The sequence below is a fragment of the Pleurodeles waltl genome, chromosome 2_2 (genome assembly GCF_031143425.1).
Source record: "Pleurodeles waltl isolate 20211129_DDA chromosome 2_2, aPleWal1.hap1.20221129, whole genome shotgun sequence".
Classification (NCBI taxonomy): Eukaryota; Metazoa; Chordata; class Amphibia; order Caudata; family Salamandridae; genus Pleurodeles; species Pleurodeles waltl.
Window position 1 is genome coordinate 709,212,557 of NC_090439.1, and position 14,670 is coordinate 709,227,226.

At 47.8% G+C, this 14,670-nt stretch overlaps 1 protein-coding gene across 4 annotated transcripts in view; it reads left to right on the top strand.

Annotated features, from left to right (window-relative positions):
* The first annotated feature begins 974 nt into the window (after window positions 1-974).
* Window positions 975-14,670, top strand: part of TRIM55 (tripartite motif containing 55) — a 467,397-nt gene continuing 453,701 nt past the window's right edge. Inside the window, exon 1 of one of the 4 annotated variants that reach the window (XM_069220263.1) lies at window positions 975-1,423. In XM_069220263.1, the coding sequence (XP_069076364.1) occupies window positions 1,256-1,423 (168 nt within the window). In that variant the 5' untranslated portion in view covers window positions 975-1,255. The remainder of the gene's footprint in view (window positions 1,424-14,670) is intronic. The other 3 variants (XM_069220262.1, XM_069220264.1, XM_069220265.1) reach the window with 3 other exon arrangements.

Sequence of the window (14,670 nt, forward strand, 5' to 3'; positions counted from 1 at the left end):
ACGTGTGCAATGTGTGTGCTTGACTGACGCATAGTGTGACTATACTTATACTAACTTTAAAACCTTTCCTACTTTGTATGTGTGGTGTACGGAGCAGCACATGTACAACGTTTGAAAAGCTTAGATAACTGAAAGCGTTTCCCCTAATTAACTCCTGCCTTGAGAAGGCATTTACAACACTTAGGACCAGTTTGAGTCACCTTCTGTAACTTTACACGTTATTTATTAATCTGGCCGGTATGTGGAATACTCACCTTAAGGTTTACAAAATGGAGCGTCAGTCTGAGAAAGGGAGTCAAGGCAGTCAAAGCCAGGCTTACAAAGCAGTCTTGAATGGCTTGCAGCCCTGCTCTCCAGGTCTCTTCCTGCCCCGCGACTGAGCCAACCTCCTGCGTCTTGGACGGGCTAATGTGTAAAATGTCTCCCAGCTGAGACGACTCATTTCGCCGCCAACACTGGTCCGCGTCCAACCTGCAGCAGCTGTGAAGCACTCCCTCTGCCATGACTCGCAGCGCGCTTTGGGTGGGTGCGAACAGTGGGTATAATTCTTTTGCACTATTTATTATCCTTTGCTACGCTAGAGAGATAGTTGTTAACCTAACGTGATGTTGTTGAAATCGTGGGCATACCGACTCAGCCTTTCATCCTTCCTAGGTCTTTACCGTGAGAACCACTATTTCTGGTAAGAGTAGTATCGGACATTTATTTAGTAATATCATTAAAGGCAGAGAGCAACGATGCTAATGCCTGAAGAAAAGCAGGTTGTTTGCGAGTTTCGATTCTTACTTCAGAAGAGGGCAAAGAGCGAAGCAACCAAGGCACGAGGTCAAGGCGCGTGGCAACCAGGATGGGATGAGGGCATGGCGCGAGTCGACTAGGGGAGGAGGTCAAGGAACCAGCGATCCCGCAAGCCACTTTAACAGTTGCGTTCCACGTCAGAGGGGCACTTATGCGCTTGTCAGATGCAAGTGCCAGACGCCTCTGGCAGGAATGCGGGCCATTCATCCATGCGGTCAGCCAGCTGCCCGGCTCCATCTGGTGTCACTTTCATATATGGGCATGGCAACCAGTGACGCCCAGGGCTAAAAAAAGAGCCCCCCAGGCACTTCCACCCAGCCTCTGCACAATACCCTCAGCCGAAGGAGCTCAAAGGACACTTGATCGCGCAAGCCCTGGAATTATTTTAAGGAAGCGAACCCGGAACTGGTGAGCCGTCGCATTTTCTGAGGTTCCAGACCCTGGAAACTTCAAGGAGATGAGCACCTCTCTGAATTACAATTCCCTGACCAAAGAGCAGCAAACAATGGACAACCTAGAGAAGCAGCTGATCTGCCCCATCTGCCTTGAGATGTTTAGCAAACCGGTGGTGATCCTCCCGTGCCAGCATAATTTGTGTCGGAAGTGTGCAAGTGACATATTTCAGGTAGGCCGAAGTAAGACAAACAATGACCTCTATCCTCTCCCGAGTGGTTTGTGAGCATTTGTATATGCGTTAAACCATTTGGTGCCAGTCAGGTAGCTCAGTAACTCGGGCACTTGCTGTTGTGATTTGTGAGAGACTTTCAGGCTCGAGATTGATACAAATCAATCCAGGTTAGGTGACCATAATTGAATATACACATTTTGTACTAAATCACTTTGGGCAAAAACTTTGTGCAAATTTTAGCTTATTATTTTCACAAACACACACCAGGTCTTGTTCCTTCAGCGTGTTTTTATGATGTTGAAATCGGTTTAAAGAGCAAAGTTATTGACAAAATATTTTCTTGTAAAACAGAAAAAACAATAACGCATGCAAATCATAAGGAGAAATACAAAACAAATCAGTTTACAGTCATGCAATTTCAGCCTTACAATCATATCAACGCACATACACGCTCTCCCCCCCACACATTTTCTTTCCTGTTCTCTATCTCTGCCTCTCTCTCTGTTCCTTCCTTCCTTTTGGGAGTGGGGGAGAGTAGTGTCTGTCTGCCCACTGAAGAGGGGCGTTATTTTCTTCTGGATTCGAATCTTCTCTCCTAAAGAACGGTTACGCGTGATATGTGCATTTCTCTAAATCTAATGAATTGATTACTTCACAAAACAGCATTTTATGTGTTACATAATTCCGCCTCATGTTAACGTGACCTTTTTTCAGGAATCCTGTTACAATATTCTATGCCAGTGTTAGGAGACATGCATACATTTCACCCAGAATTATGACAAATATGGTATATAAATAGTACTGCATTTGTATATAGCACGAGCTCCACTAGAAGGCGATGGAGCGCTTTACATGAGTACCAATTACTTTACATAAGGTCACATTCATTTTTCAGTCACAGAGAGAATTTGGTATTTGCCCAGAATCAAAGGATGTCGAGCCGGCGCCGAGACACTGACCTAGAGACTCTAACCTAGTTTCCCTGTTCTAAAGTAGGCAACTCTGGCTGTAAGGCCACATCCTCTCCCCAGTCAGAAATATGTTTGTGGATCATTTGGGGATTGGGCCCTAAGAACGAGCCATTCCTAGAAGGCAGTAAAAACACTATGTTCCAAGGAGAAATACAGACAAGCCAGACATCCTTCTCCAGTCATGTTTTTTCTTATTAACCTCTACCAAGTAGAAGTAGTATCTTCAAAATGGAGAACATTGTCCATGTATGTACTGCTGTTTTTATGATGTAAGTGTTGCCTAAAGGCCAGGAGGAAGGTTGGTACTTCGCAAAATAAATGTAATCTATGTGGAGGGGTTGAGGTAGAGAGTTCCACAACATTAAGTCTTGAACAGCCAATGATTTGCCACCAAAACATTCATCAAATATATGCAGAGTCTAGTGTGTCGGCTCACCGTAAGCGTCTAGCTGGATGTATGGTGACAGTAATATGGCAGCTTAGAACCTGATTTAGAGTTCGGTGGATGAGTTACTCCATTGCAAACATCATGGAAATCCCGTCCACTGTATTACAAGTGCATTATATCCAATGGCACTGTGGAGTAATGGAAAATGGTGTGCTTCACTGAAGGATGTGATGAGGTGCTCCTGAGGCTCACATATTTCACAGATACTGACTGACCTTGGCTTGAAGGGAGCCCCCTGATGGTGTGTGGAGGCCCTGCACTGCAGGGGCTACCGGGGCTTGCATTAGGCCCCTGACTGGATATCCATCATGTTTGTGACAAATTAACGTGTCCGACAAACTATAAATTAGGCCCTTAATATGGTGCTTGACTGTGAATGGCCTTGTAAAAGGCATTGAATGTCCTAACCTAATTCCTTTGTTAAGTAGTGGGCCAAAACAGGCACAATAGTGCAGGGGTGAAATCATCTGTAGACGTGAGGTCAATGATAAGGTAAGCAACATGATACTTTGAAGTTTGGCTATAAACCTGATGAGAAGAGTGCTTAAATTGTGTTGCAGCAGTCAGTGCTGGAAATCACTATGTCAGAGAACCATGGCCGAATAATAATTTGGGGCAGGTGTAGCAGAGGCAGGTAGCTCAATTAACATACATGGACAAAACACCTTTTGTGGCATTACTCTCATGTGGCATCATTGACATGTTAGCATCCACAACACTTAGGTTGCAGAGATGTTGAGAAGATATTCGTGGTGGAGCCATGAATTGATAAATTGATGCAGACAACTGAAAAATTGGAAAGTATTTTCAGCTCCCAATGGTAAGACCTTAGTCTTCTGGATGTCAGGATAGAGACAGTTTGTAGTGCATCCAGTTTTGACCTAATTTAAGTGATCCACTATCTTAGTAGTAATCCCCCGGTTTAATGGAGAATGTGGTAGAAATGGGAGTGTCCCCAGTATTCATACAGCAGGATATTCTAAAGATATTTGTAAACTGTGCAATGTATTTTTTAAAGAGGGGTGGAGAAAGAGTTGATCTTCCTATAGTACCAGAGTTGGTATTATTGGCAGTGCATAACCTATCCTAAACCAGGCTTTATCTCATCTCACTCTTTAACTTTATGCTTGTGCTTGACAATGACAGCACTCCACTGCTTTTTGGGTAGGTTCATGCTATAGCAATACCATGTACAAACAAACATACATACATACAACGGACAAGTAGAAAGCAAGCTACACCTGATGAGAATTATTTAACAAATAGGCAAACCTATTGGAAGGCTTTTTACCAATACTGCAGTTGTTTGCAATCAAGTTCAGCAGAAATGTTTTGCTCAATGCTGCTGAGAAATCAAGAAGCATCTGAGTGTGGTTGTCCCTAATGTGGGAAAATTAGTAGATTTTTACAGATACCTATAATGAATGTGAAACTTAGGGCCTGATTACAAGTTTGGTGGTCTGGGGACTGCCATTGCTGCGGTCCGGCCGCCACTGTGTTGTCAGTCCGACCGCCATATTACGATGTTGGGGGTGTGCTGAACTAGAGACTGACAGAGTCGCACCAACACCGACAGCCATCCGCTGACCGCCTTGATGGGCGCTGGGGAAAAGCAGCCATCACAGAGCAGTATAGGCAAGGGTACTGCAGTGAACATTACGATATGGTGTTCTGCTGAGCCGACTGAGGTGGGAGAGACCGCCTGCTAGGAGATGGCAGAATCAAAGGAAATGGTATGCTAGCTCCCACATTTCCTTCTTTTCCCTTCAGTATCCAACGTGGGCCCCTTCGTCAGTGCCTACCCCTTCACGGCAGCATCTTCACCCCTGAAAAAAAAAATGAAAAAATGCAGGTAAGTACAATTAGCATTTTCCTGCCTTTGACTGGACTGGGCCTATATGGCACAGTCACCTGCAATGGAAAGGCATACGCACAATTTATTTTTACACATGTCATGCAAATGTGTACGTTTTGGTCAAAATTTACACACCTTCATTGAAACAACTGTATAAATAAACCTTGTATTTCTGACCGCTTTCCCTGCTGGGCCACCGCCATCATGTACACCGCTGCTGGGGCAGCGGTAACATTGTAATATGGCGGGTGAGAGACCGTCAATTCGGCAGTCTTTTTGTGTGTGCTGAAAATTGGATGTTTACCACTGAATCTTACTGTAGTGAGGCAGATGAGGCAGATGAGGCTAGAGTGGGAACAGTAGTTGGCAAGTGCATGATGGTCCACATTAGTCTCTTAAGAGGTGAAAGTATCTGAGAATGCTTGAGCAGTTGTGTGACCTTTATATTCCCAGATATGCATCAATAAATGTGTTGATAGGAGATTGAGGACTTTTTGAAGCAGTTCAATGGCCTTAGCATTGCTGACTTCAAGGGAGTGGCATGTAGGTTGATAATTTGTGCTATCTCAGCCTCCTTAATGGTAACAGCCACATAACTTTGGTTGATACATAAAATCCTCATTGGTCCAAGCTGTGGATTATACCTAAATATAGAAACTAAGGCTTTTTATGTTGGTTCCCAATTGTACCATGTGTTCATCACTCTTGCTGTCATGCACCATGTCTCCCTGTCCCCTTTTCTACCGAACTATGGCCCTCATTATAACATTGGCAGTCAGCTGCCCGCCACGCCGGCGATGGCGGTAGTACCGTCGCCAGGCTGGCATTGAAGACCACCAAATTATGACCATGGCGGTGATCCCTCCCATAGACAGCCAATGTATCAACTGAACCGCCAGTGCGGACCGTCCACTGACCATGGCAGTAGCCATCTTCAGGCTGGCATTAAACAACGACCCACCCAGCATATTATGACATACCAGACTGCCAGGATTTCCGGGGCGGGACCACCGCCACCAAAAGCCTGACAGAAGCACATCATATAAAAGGAGCCACTCACCTCCAGGGACAGAGGGGAGTCCGTGGCCATAATGGAGCCCAAACTGGAAGTCCTGCCGATGCTGAACCACACAATGGTAGTCCAGGAGCAGCACACAGATGAAGACGACGACGGTGAGTACAACCAACTAGCACACAAGGGAGGGAGGGGAGAGTGACACACGCACAACACACACCATACACACATTCAACACACTGAGAACTATCTGTGAGCAATTCATCAACAACATAAGCCAGGAGCAAAGAAAGCCAGGACACATACCTTTGGTCTAACCACTGTAATACGTTGGGTATAGTGACCTCAATAAAATAAAATATATATATTTACAGAAAGGGCCATTGGCCAGTCCAATATAAGTGCAAAGCCACAGGGCAACGTCCAAGGTCCAACTTGACTCCTGACAGCCCAAGTCCCTCCACTGGGCAGGGGCATCATTGTGATGATAGGAAGGCACCTCAGGGGGCAGGGAGGAGTGGAGAGGAATGGGGGGGTTTCTTGGGAGGGGGGTCCTTGGACTTGGGTTTTTGAGGGGGCGGGTCTTTACTCCGTTGTGTTTGGGCAGAGGTGGTTGCTGGGGCGGGGGGCCAGAGTGCCACTCTTGTGCCCCTTAGTGGCAGGTGAAGCTTTAGAGGGAGGGCCAGGAGTGGACCGGGAGCTGGATGTATGGGGCTGGTGGAGAGGGATCTTCCTCTTATGGGCAGGTTGGGGGGGTGGAGGAGGGAAGAGGTCGAGGCGGGAAAGGAACATTTTCTTAGGTGCAGTGGGGCGGGTTGTGGGAGTAGGTTTGATAGTGGAGGTAGAGGGAGTGATTGTAGGAGGAGTAGGTGTGCTGGACTTGTGTGCAGGTGCATGGACAGTGTGCGTGTGTGAGGTGGATGGTTGATGGGTGTCTGAGTGGGAGCGTTTATATGTTTTTGGAGGGGGCAGCCAGGGTGGAAGAGGACAAACAGGACGTATGCATGTACGTTGTGGTGTCTGCAAGTGAGGTGGGTGTGCTGCATGAGGATTTGATGGTGGTGGTGGTTACTGTGCATTTGGTGAATGGGGTGCTAATCTGCATGTCGTGGTGACTGTGGGCAAGGCTGTACAGGTGGCAGAATCTGGGACTGATGATGTAGTGTATGCAGGTGTGTGTTTTGATGTGACTGTGAGGGAGGAGGAGGGGGAGACAGTGGAGGCAGTGGCTGTTGTTGTATGTGCTTCTGTGTGTTGGCTGTGTGTGTGCTTGTGGAGTGAAGTGTTCTGCTTGTGCTTGTCTGGGCAAGTCCTGTCTGTTGGTTTGGGTGCATGCTTGTCTGATTGGGTGCATGAGATGGGTTGGGGGAGAGGGCTTTGGGACTGGGAACAGGTAGTTGGAGGGGGGACGGAAGAACCAAGGGCACTGGCTGCCGTTAAGGAGGAGGCCACAACCTGAAACGATCTCTGTAGGGCAGTCAAGCCACCGTGAAGTCCCTCTAGGCAGGCATTGCATTGCCGCATCTGGGATGCCAGCCCCTGGATGGCATTCACTATGGTTGACTGCCCTCCAGATGTCAATAGCCTCCTCAGTGAGGGCAGCAGGGCTGACTGGGGCAGGACCTGAGGTGCCTGGGGCGAAGGAGACGCCCCCCCTCCCGGGTGAGCGGGCACGGGCAACTGGGTGGGGGGCTACTGGGAGGGCGGTGCTGGCACGGGGAGGCAGAAGATGTAGTAGCTGGGGTGGTCCCAGAGGGGTCCGCCACAACCAGGGACCTTCCATCGGAGGTGGAATCATAGTTTGTAGATGTAGCTCCAGTCTCCCTGTGGTGCTCTCCTCGCCCACCAACAAACTGGTCCCCTCGGCGTTGGTGGACTCTGCCTCCTGGGTCCGTGGGCTGCAGCTCTACCACTCACCGGTGCCCCTGCTCCTGCGCCAGATGATGCTAATACACACAAGGACAGGATGAGAAAAGGACAGAGGGCGGGGGAGAAAGAAAGGGAGCACAGGGTCAATCACAGCAGCAACAGCATATATGGCATACACATCACAATCACTCACTGGGACTAACACTGTGCAGTATGGACCACAATGTGAAACCATTGCCTGGTACCTGGGTACAACAGCATTATAGAACCCAAACACTACCATCTGCACACCTACTGGGAGTCACTAAGCCATGTCTGACATGGTATGCTAGCTGCTTACCAATACCAAATATACATGCCACCCTACATTCCTAAGCAGGACCCCACAAGAATAGCTAATCTGGCATATTGGGGCATACACTGACTATAACCTTGTACCCAAACCCCATGGCAGGCAACAAAAATTAATACCACACAGTCTGTACTCACCCCCTTGTGACTGCTGTACTGCCCTCAAGTGCACATCCAACTCAGGATTGGCCACCACCAGTATGCGGGCCATTAGGGGGGTCAGGGCGCGACGGGCACCCCTCCCACCCTGGCAGGCTGTCCCCAGCTGGGCCTCTGCGGTCTTCATGGCCCAGCGTCTCAGGTCCTTCCACCGTTTTCTGCAGTGGGTGCTCTGCCGGCTATGGACACCCAGGGCCCGCACGTCCTTGGCGATGGCACACCACAACCCTTTCTTTTGATGGGCACTGACCTGCATAGGGAACACAGACAGGAGGAAACCATGAACTCAACACTCCATTCTGTAATAGAAATGGCTTACATACTGCATAGATCCCACATTTAGCACATACATGACCCGTACCTCTGCATACACATTGCATGCAGGCAAAATACCACCCGAAAATGGCACACTGCCAGCACACATACATCTCCATGCAGCCATATCGCATCCAAAGAACCCATGATATACTCACCTGTTGGTCTGGAGGCCCATACAACTGCCCATTCAGGGGTAGGACCCCATCCACAAGCTTCTCCAACTCCTTGGATGTGAAGGCTGGGGCCCTTTCCCCTGTAGCACAGGCCACTGTGGGTTCCAGACACAGGAAACAGCAGCACATGCAGTAGAGGTGTTGAACCGTGGAGAGTCAGGAATCAAGTGACATGGTACAGAGAAAATGGCGGTCACGTCCACAGCGGTGAACACCGTCACCGCTGGCGTTGATCATAATTGGTTCCTGAGCTCCATAGAGCTCCATGTTAGCCAATGAGGAGTTGCACAGTGGTTCAGACCACCTGCTACCATGGTGCCAAACGCCAGCGGACTGAGGTCACTTCCACCTGTCCCTGCATCCAGGACAGGCCGTTGTCATTTCCTAATGCTGGTACTTATGTTGGACAATTTAATGTGTGTCATAGCTATTGATTGTACACACTAAGACAATTCCAGTCTGCTACATACATACATGCTCTGTGTACTGTCATATTGTGTGTCCATACTTCCTGCAGTCACGCACATCTCATGTTTGGTTTACTTAGATAACTACCACTGCAGAGGAGGAGGCCAGCACCCATGTACAGACCCCTGTACAGTGTGGACTTGGCAGTCTGGACTTGGCTACACTAGAGGACCAGCACATCATACTCAGCTATCGTCTGGACAGGGCCATAATTACTGTGTTGTGCCAACAATTGGACCCAGATCTGATTCCTGCTATCCATAGCACTACAGCAATACCCCCTGCAGTACAGATACTGTTAGTGCTCCACTTCCTGGAAAGTGGTTCATTCTAGGTGACAATGAGCTTGGCTGCAGGAATGTCACATCCAATGTTTTCGGTTGTGCTTGGAAGGGTTTTAGCTGCCTTGCTCAAACACATGAGCAGCTGCATCTTATTCCCCCAGAGTGAAGATTTGCCCACTGTCAAGGCTGCATTCTACGCCATGGAACACATACCACATGTCATTGGGGCCATCAATGGCCCTATATTGCCTTGGTCCCTCCCAGGGCAAATGAGCAGGTCTACAGGAATAGGAAGAGTTACCACTCTCTAAATGTCTAGATGGTGTGCCTTGCTGAGCAATACATATCCCACATCACTGCCAAGTTTCCTGGATCTGTGCATGATGCCTATGTATTGAGGAATAGCAGCATCCCACAGGTGACGGCACAACTACAGAGACACAGAGTGTGGTTCATAGGTGAGCTTGAGTCTTCACCCAATGTATGTCAGTGTATGGCAACTGGAGTAGTACTCCATTCCATTGTACTTGAGTAATGTGTGTCCCTCACTACTTCCAGGTGACTCCGGCTACCCAAACCTGTCCTGGCTGGTGACCCCAGTGAGGAATCCGAGGACAGAGGCAGAAAATCAGTACAATGAAGCACATGGCCGTACCAGGAGGGTTGTTGAACACACATTTGGTCTACTGAATGCCAGGTTCCGATGCCTCCATTTAACAGGTGGCTCCCTATGCTACGCCCCTAAGAAGGTTTGCCAGATAGTGCTGCACAATTTGGCCCTCAGACGCCATGTGCCGTACCTGCAGGAGGAGAGGGGAGACAATGCACCTGTGGCAGCAGAGGACACTGAAGACAGTGAGGATGTGGACAACAGGACACATATAATACAGCAGTACTTCCAATGACACTGAGGTAAGACTGTACGTCTATTCATATCTCCATTTCAGTTCAATGCTGTGTGCCTGCTGTATTGTGCCAAGCCCTACCTGTACTTTCAAATTAACTGTCACTTATGCTTGCCTTTTTTGCAGATGTTGGTGTGGTCACAACTGTGTACTGATGTGATGACTACAGACTGCTTAAACACATTTGATGGATGGATTCACACATTACAGGACATTTGCACAGGATAGTGCAGTTCAGTACATTACAAATTGTTGTATAATAAAGCACAAATAGTACAGTTGTGTTCAACTGTGTTTATTTAAGTGACAAAAATGAAGGGATAGTTCAATAGAGTGGGGTGATGGCGGATGAAAACTTCAGTGAAGTGGCCCAGTTGGTTTGTAGCACAGGTCCAGTGTCCATGGGGCCGTAGGAAAAGGAGCAATGGCAGTCCAAAGTGAACAAGGTGACTCAGTAACCCACAAGAGGGACATTCTGGAGGGGCTCATTTCCTGGAGGCGGTCTTGGTCTTGGCAACAGTCTCGGGTGTCTGTCTGGGTCGCAGGGAACTTTTGCCGGATAGTTCACCTTCTGCAGGGGGTGGGGTGCTGGTGGCCTGTGGGTGGTGTTGCAGGTTCTCCTGTACACTAGCTGCAGTAGATGTTGATGGCTGCTGAGTGGACTGGCTAGTGTAAGTGGGCTGCTGGTGTACTCTGTTCTCCCACATGGTGTTGGCCATGTCACCCAGCATCCCTACAATGGAGGCCATGTTGGCATTTAGGCCCTGCAACTGCTGCATGACCTCCTGGTTGTGAACCTCCTGCAGCCGCTGGTACTCTCGCCAGATGGTAATTGCCTGCCCCATCCTGTCCTGGGATTGTTGGTATGCCCCCAGGACATGTGGAAAGTCAGATCCCTGGGCCTCACCTCCTCCTGGCACACAGCTGACCTCCCACTGTCCCTCGCCCCCTGTGCCTGGGTCCCCTGAACGGGGTGCCCTTTCCCATTTACACCAGGACCTTCACCGTCTTGCCTGTGTGGTGTCGACTCGGGTCCCTGTACATGTGGGCACACTATTGATTGTCATGTCCTGGGTACAGAGGTTTGTGGACTTTGGGTGGCTGCTGTGGTGTTGGAGTCGGAGGGGGGCCGTGTGGTGGACTGGGTGTGGGATGTGGAAGCCGACTGACCAGTGGTCCCAGGTGGGCAAGGGAGTTCATCAAGCTCGGAACATCCAGAGATGCTGTCATCACTGAGGGCATCTTCTGGTGGAGGACTGGGTTGCCCTGGCACCTGCTTACCGCTGTCATTGGCTGGGGCACCTGTGAAGATGTGAGTGTTTTGCTAGACTCATTGTCGGTCACATATTCAGCATTTCTGGCTTTCGCTATGGGTTTGGTGTTGTCCTCCCACCTTTGGTTAGTGTATGGTGATGGGTTTTGGGATTGGTAGATCTATATGCTGCCCATGCATTGCTGTTGTGTGTGCATGCAGAGCTAGGAGGGGTGTGCTTGCAGTGAGTAGGGCATGCAGGGGTACACAATTGAGGGTGGTTATTGGGGTGGGGCACTGTATGGGATGGAATGGTGTATAGGGAGTCCGGGTGATGGGGTTAGATGCCATGCAGGTATCAGTGAGGTAGGGTAGTAATGATGACTTACCAGTGTCCAGCCCTCCAGTTACTCCAGTTATGCCCTTAGGATGCACGATTGCCAAGACTTGCTCCTCCCATGCAGTCAACTGTGGGGAAGAAGGTGGGGGTCCACCGCCAGTCCTCATGATGGCAACCTGGTGTCTTGATGCAATGGAACACACCTTCCCCCACAGGTCATTCCACCTCTTCCGAATTTCGTCCCTTGTGCGTGGATAAAGTCCTACGGAGTTCACCCTGTCCACGATCCTCCGTTATAGCTCCATCTTCCTGGCAATGGAGATCTGCTGGACCTGTGCACCAAACAGCTGTGGCTCTATCCTGACGATTTTTTCCACCATGAACCACAACTTCTCATCAGTGAAACTGGGGTTCTTTTGTGGGGACATGCCTACTGTGTAGTGTGTGTGTTGTGCAGAGGATGTTAGGTGTTGAGGTAGAGTGTGTGGTGTGTTATGTGTAACGGGTGTATAGGTGGATTTGGTATGTGTGCAGTTCTCTAAAGGTTTGACGTAGCAACGTGTAACATTCTTTTTGTGTTTGCAAAGGATTGTGTGTTGCGGGGGGGGCTTTTTTATAGTGCTGTTGGTGGGTGTGTACGGTGTGTGTACATTTCATGTGTGGGCTATTTAATCTGGCCAATGTTGGCTTCTAGTGGTGTTGGGTGTCCAATTTTGCCACGGCCATGTGCACCACCAATGACAGACTGCCATTGAATGGTTGCTGTGCTTATTCGTAGTCCATAATTTGGAGGGTGGTGTATTGCTGGCGTAGCAGGGAGGGTGGTGGGTCTGACAGTTTTTCGCCTCTGTTGGGTCTGGCAGAATTGTGGTTGTGGCTAGTTTCTGTCAGTTTTGTGTTTGTGTGTCATTATTTGGTGGGTGGATTACCGCCTCCGCAGCAGTCTGTTGGCGCCCGTCACCACTGCGGTCATGGGAAAAGACAGCCAATGTCATAATGAGGACCAATGTCTCCTGTTCTCTACGTTTCTTGTGCCACTGATAGTTCTATGTCAGAGTTTTGTGTACAGAAATAAAATCTGGTGTTATTATTGTCTTAAATGTTTTTTCAAAACTGTTGTACTGTTTGGAGTAGATTTTTTTATTAATAAGTCCAATAGGGAGATATTTTTGTGAACAATATTTATGTTAGACAGTATCCTGCACTCAGGGTATTACCGCTACATTCTTTGTTCTCATCCCAGTTATTACTTTTGAGGCATTCCAAAGCAGAATCTGGATCTGGCTTTAACCAAAAAAATGCTCATTAGACTGTGAGCTCTATGCAACACTGTGCGATTTAATCAATAGTTTTGATCGTTATGACAAAATAATTCAGTAATCCAGAATCCAGTACTTTCAGATTAAAGTTCTTTTCATCATTGCCAAAGCCTCGAAGTATGTATCGATGCACAAAGGTATTTGAGCATGCTGTGTGTATTTCTACCACTGGAGAACTCCTAATCTTTGCCCAAGAACCTGCTCGAATGCTAGTGGTACTTTCGTGAATCCCATCTGGCAAGGGTATGTCACACATAGACTATGCCAAAGCTATTGTAGAGTGACTCCAGCCACTGATTTTCATAGAGGTAGCTCTATTTCTTTGCCCTGAAGCGCCAAAAATAACAAGTAGGTGGTCAGTTTTTCCGGAAGAGTGGGATCTGTCAAGACATATCAAAAGAGCTCTCCTAACATCCATAAGATGCAAAAGTTCTTCCTAAAATTAAGGAGGGAAAAAGAAAGCAGTCAAAGATAGGTTTCTGTACATGATTCAATGGAGTGAGGCTTTTTAGGACAAAAGTTTGATTTGGTCTAAAAATCACCTTATCCTCAAAAGTAAATGAAAAAGGAGCCCTACCTAACAAAGCTCCCAGCTCTCCTATTCTTTGTGCCAGAGTTACCACAGATAACTAGGTTCTTCATTGTGAAGAATTAAAAATCAACAGATTGCAGAGTCTCAAATGGATGCTTCTGTAAAGCCTGTAGAATGAAAGATAAAGCCAATGGAGTGGCTAAGGATTGAACACAGGATGAACCAGCGAGAAACGTTTTAGAAGACAGGGCTTTGGCATCTTCTAGATTGTCCTACGGGTCCCTAAAGGCACAAATAGCTGCTCACTGTGCCTTAAGTGTGGCAATAGAGAGATCTAATGTACAGTCTAATGTAGAAATGTAATGTGACTTGCAGATCAGTGAAAGACCCCTCCACCCCAAAACCAATGCTGAGTATAGCATTTTAATGTGGAAGATGTACTGAATGTTTGAACGGTCTCTGATAGGTGGTGAAAGATCCCTTTTTTTACAAACCTCCCCTCTCAACTTCTTCATCAACACGGATAGATTCTTTAGAAGAGTGTGTAAGAAGAGACATGGAGAAAAGGGATCCAGAGGAAAATCCTGTAGTGGAAAAAAATCACCAGGGGTTGCAACAGTGGGAACCAAGACCTCCTTGGACAAACGATAAGTATCACAATAGCTTCTTGAAACCAAACTCCATCCTGAACTTTTTCAACAACAAGAGAAGGCATACACTAGCTCATTATATCACTGGATTGTCAGAGCACCCATCCCCCATGCCCTCTTAACTGGATAGCAAGCCTGAGACTTTGGACATTGATTTGGAATTCAAAGAGATTCAGAAATAGGGTCTCAAAATCTGAAATTCAAAAAGGTCCAGAAAAAGGGGTATAGAAATAATTCCTGGGATGCCGTATATGAGACCCCTCTGGTGTAATTTGCCGTCAGTGACAGTACATGTTTTTCTGCCCATGTATTTAGATGAAGAACAACCTTAGCCA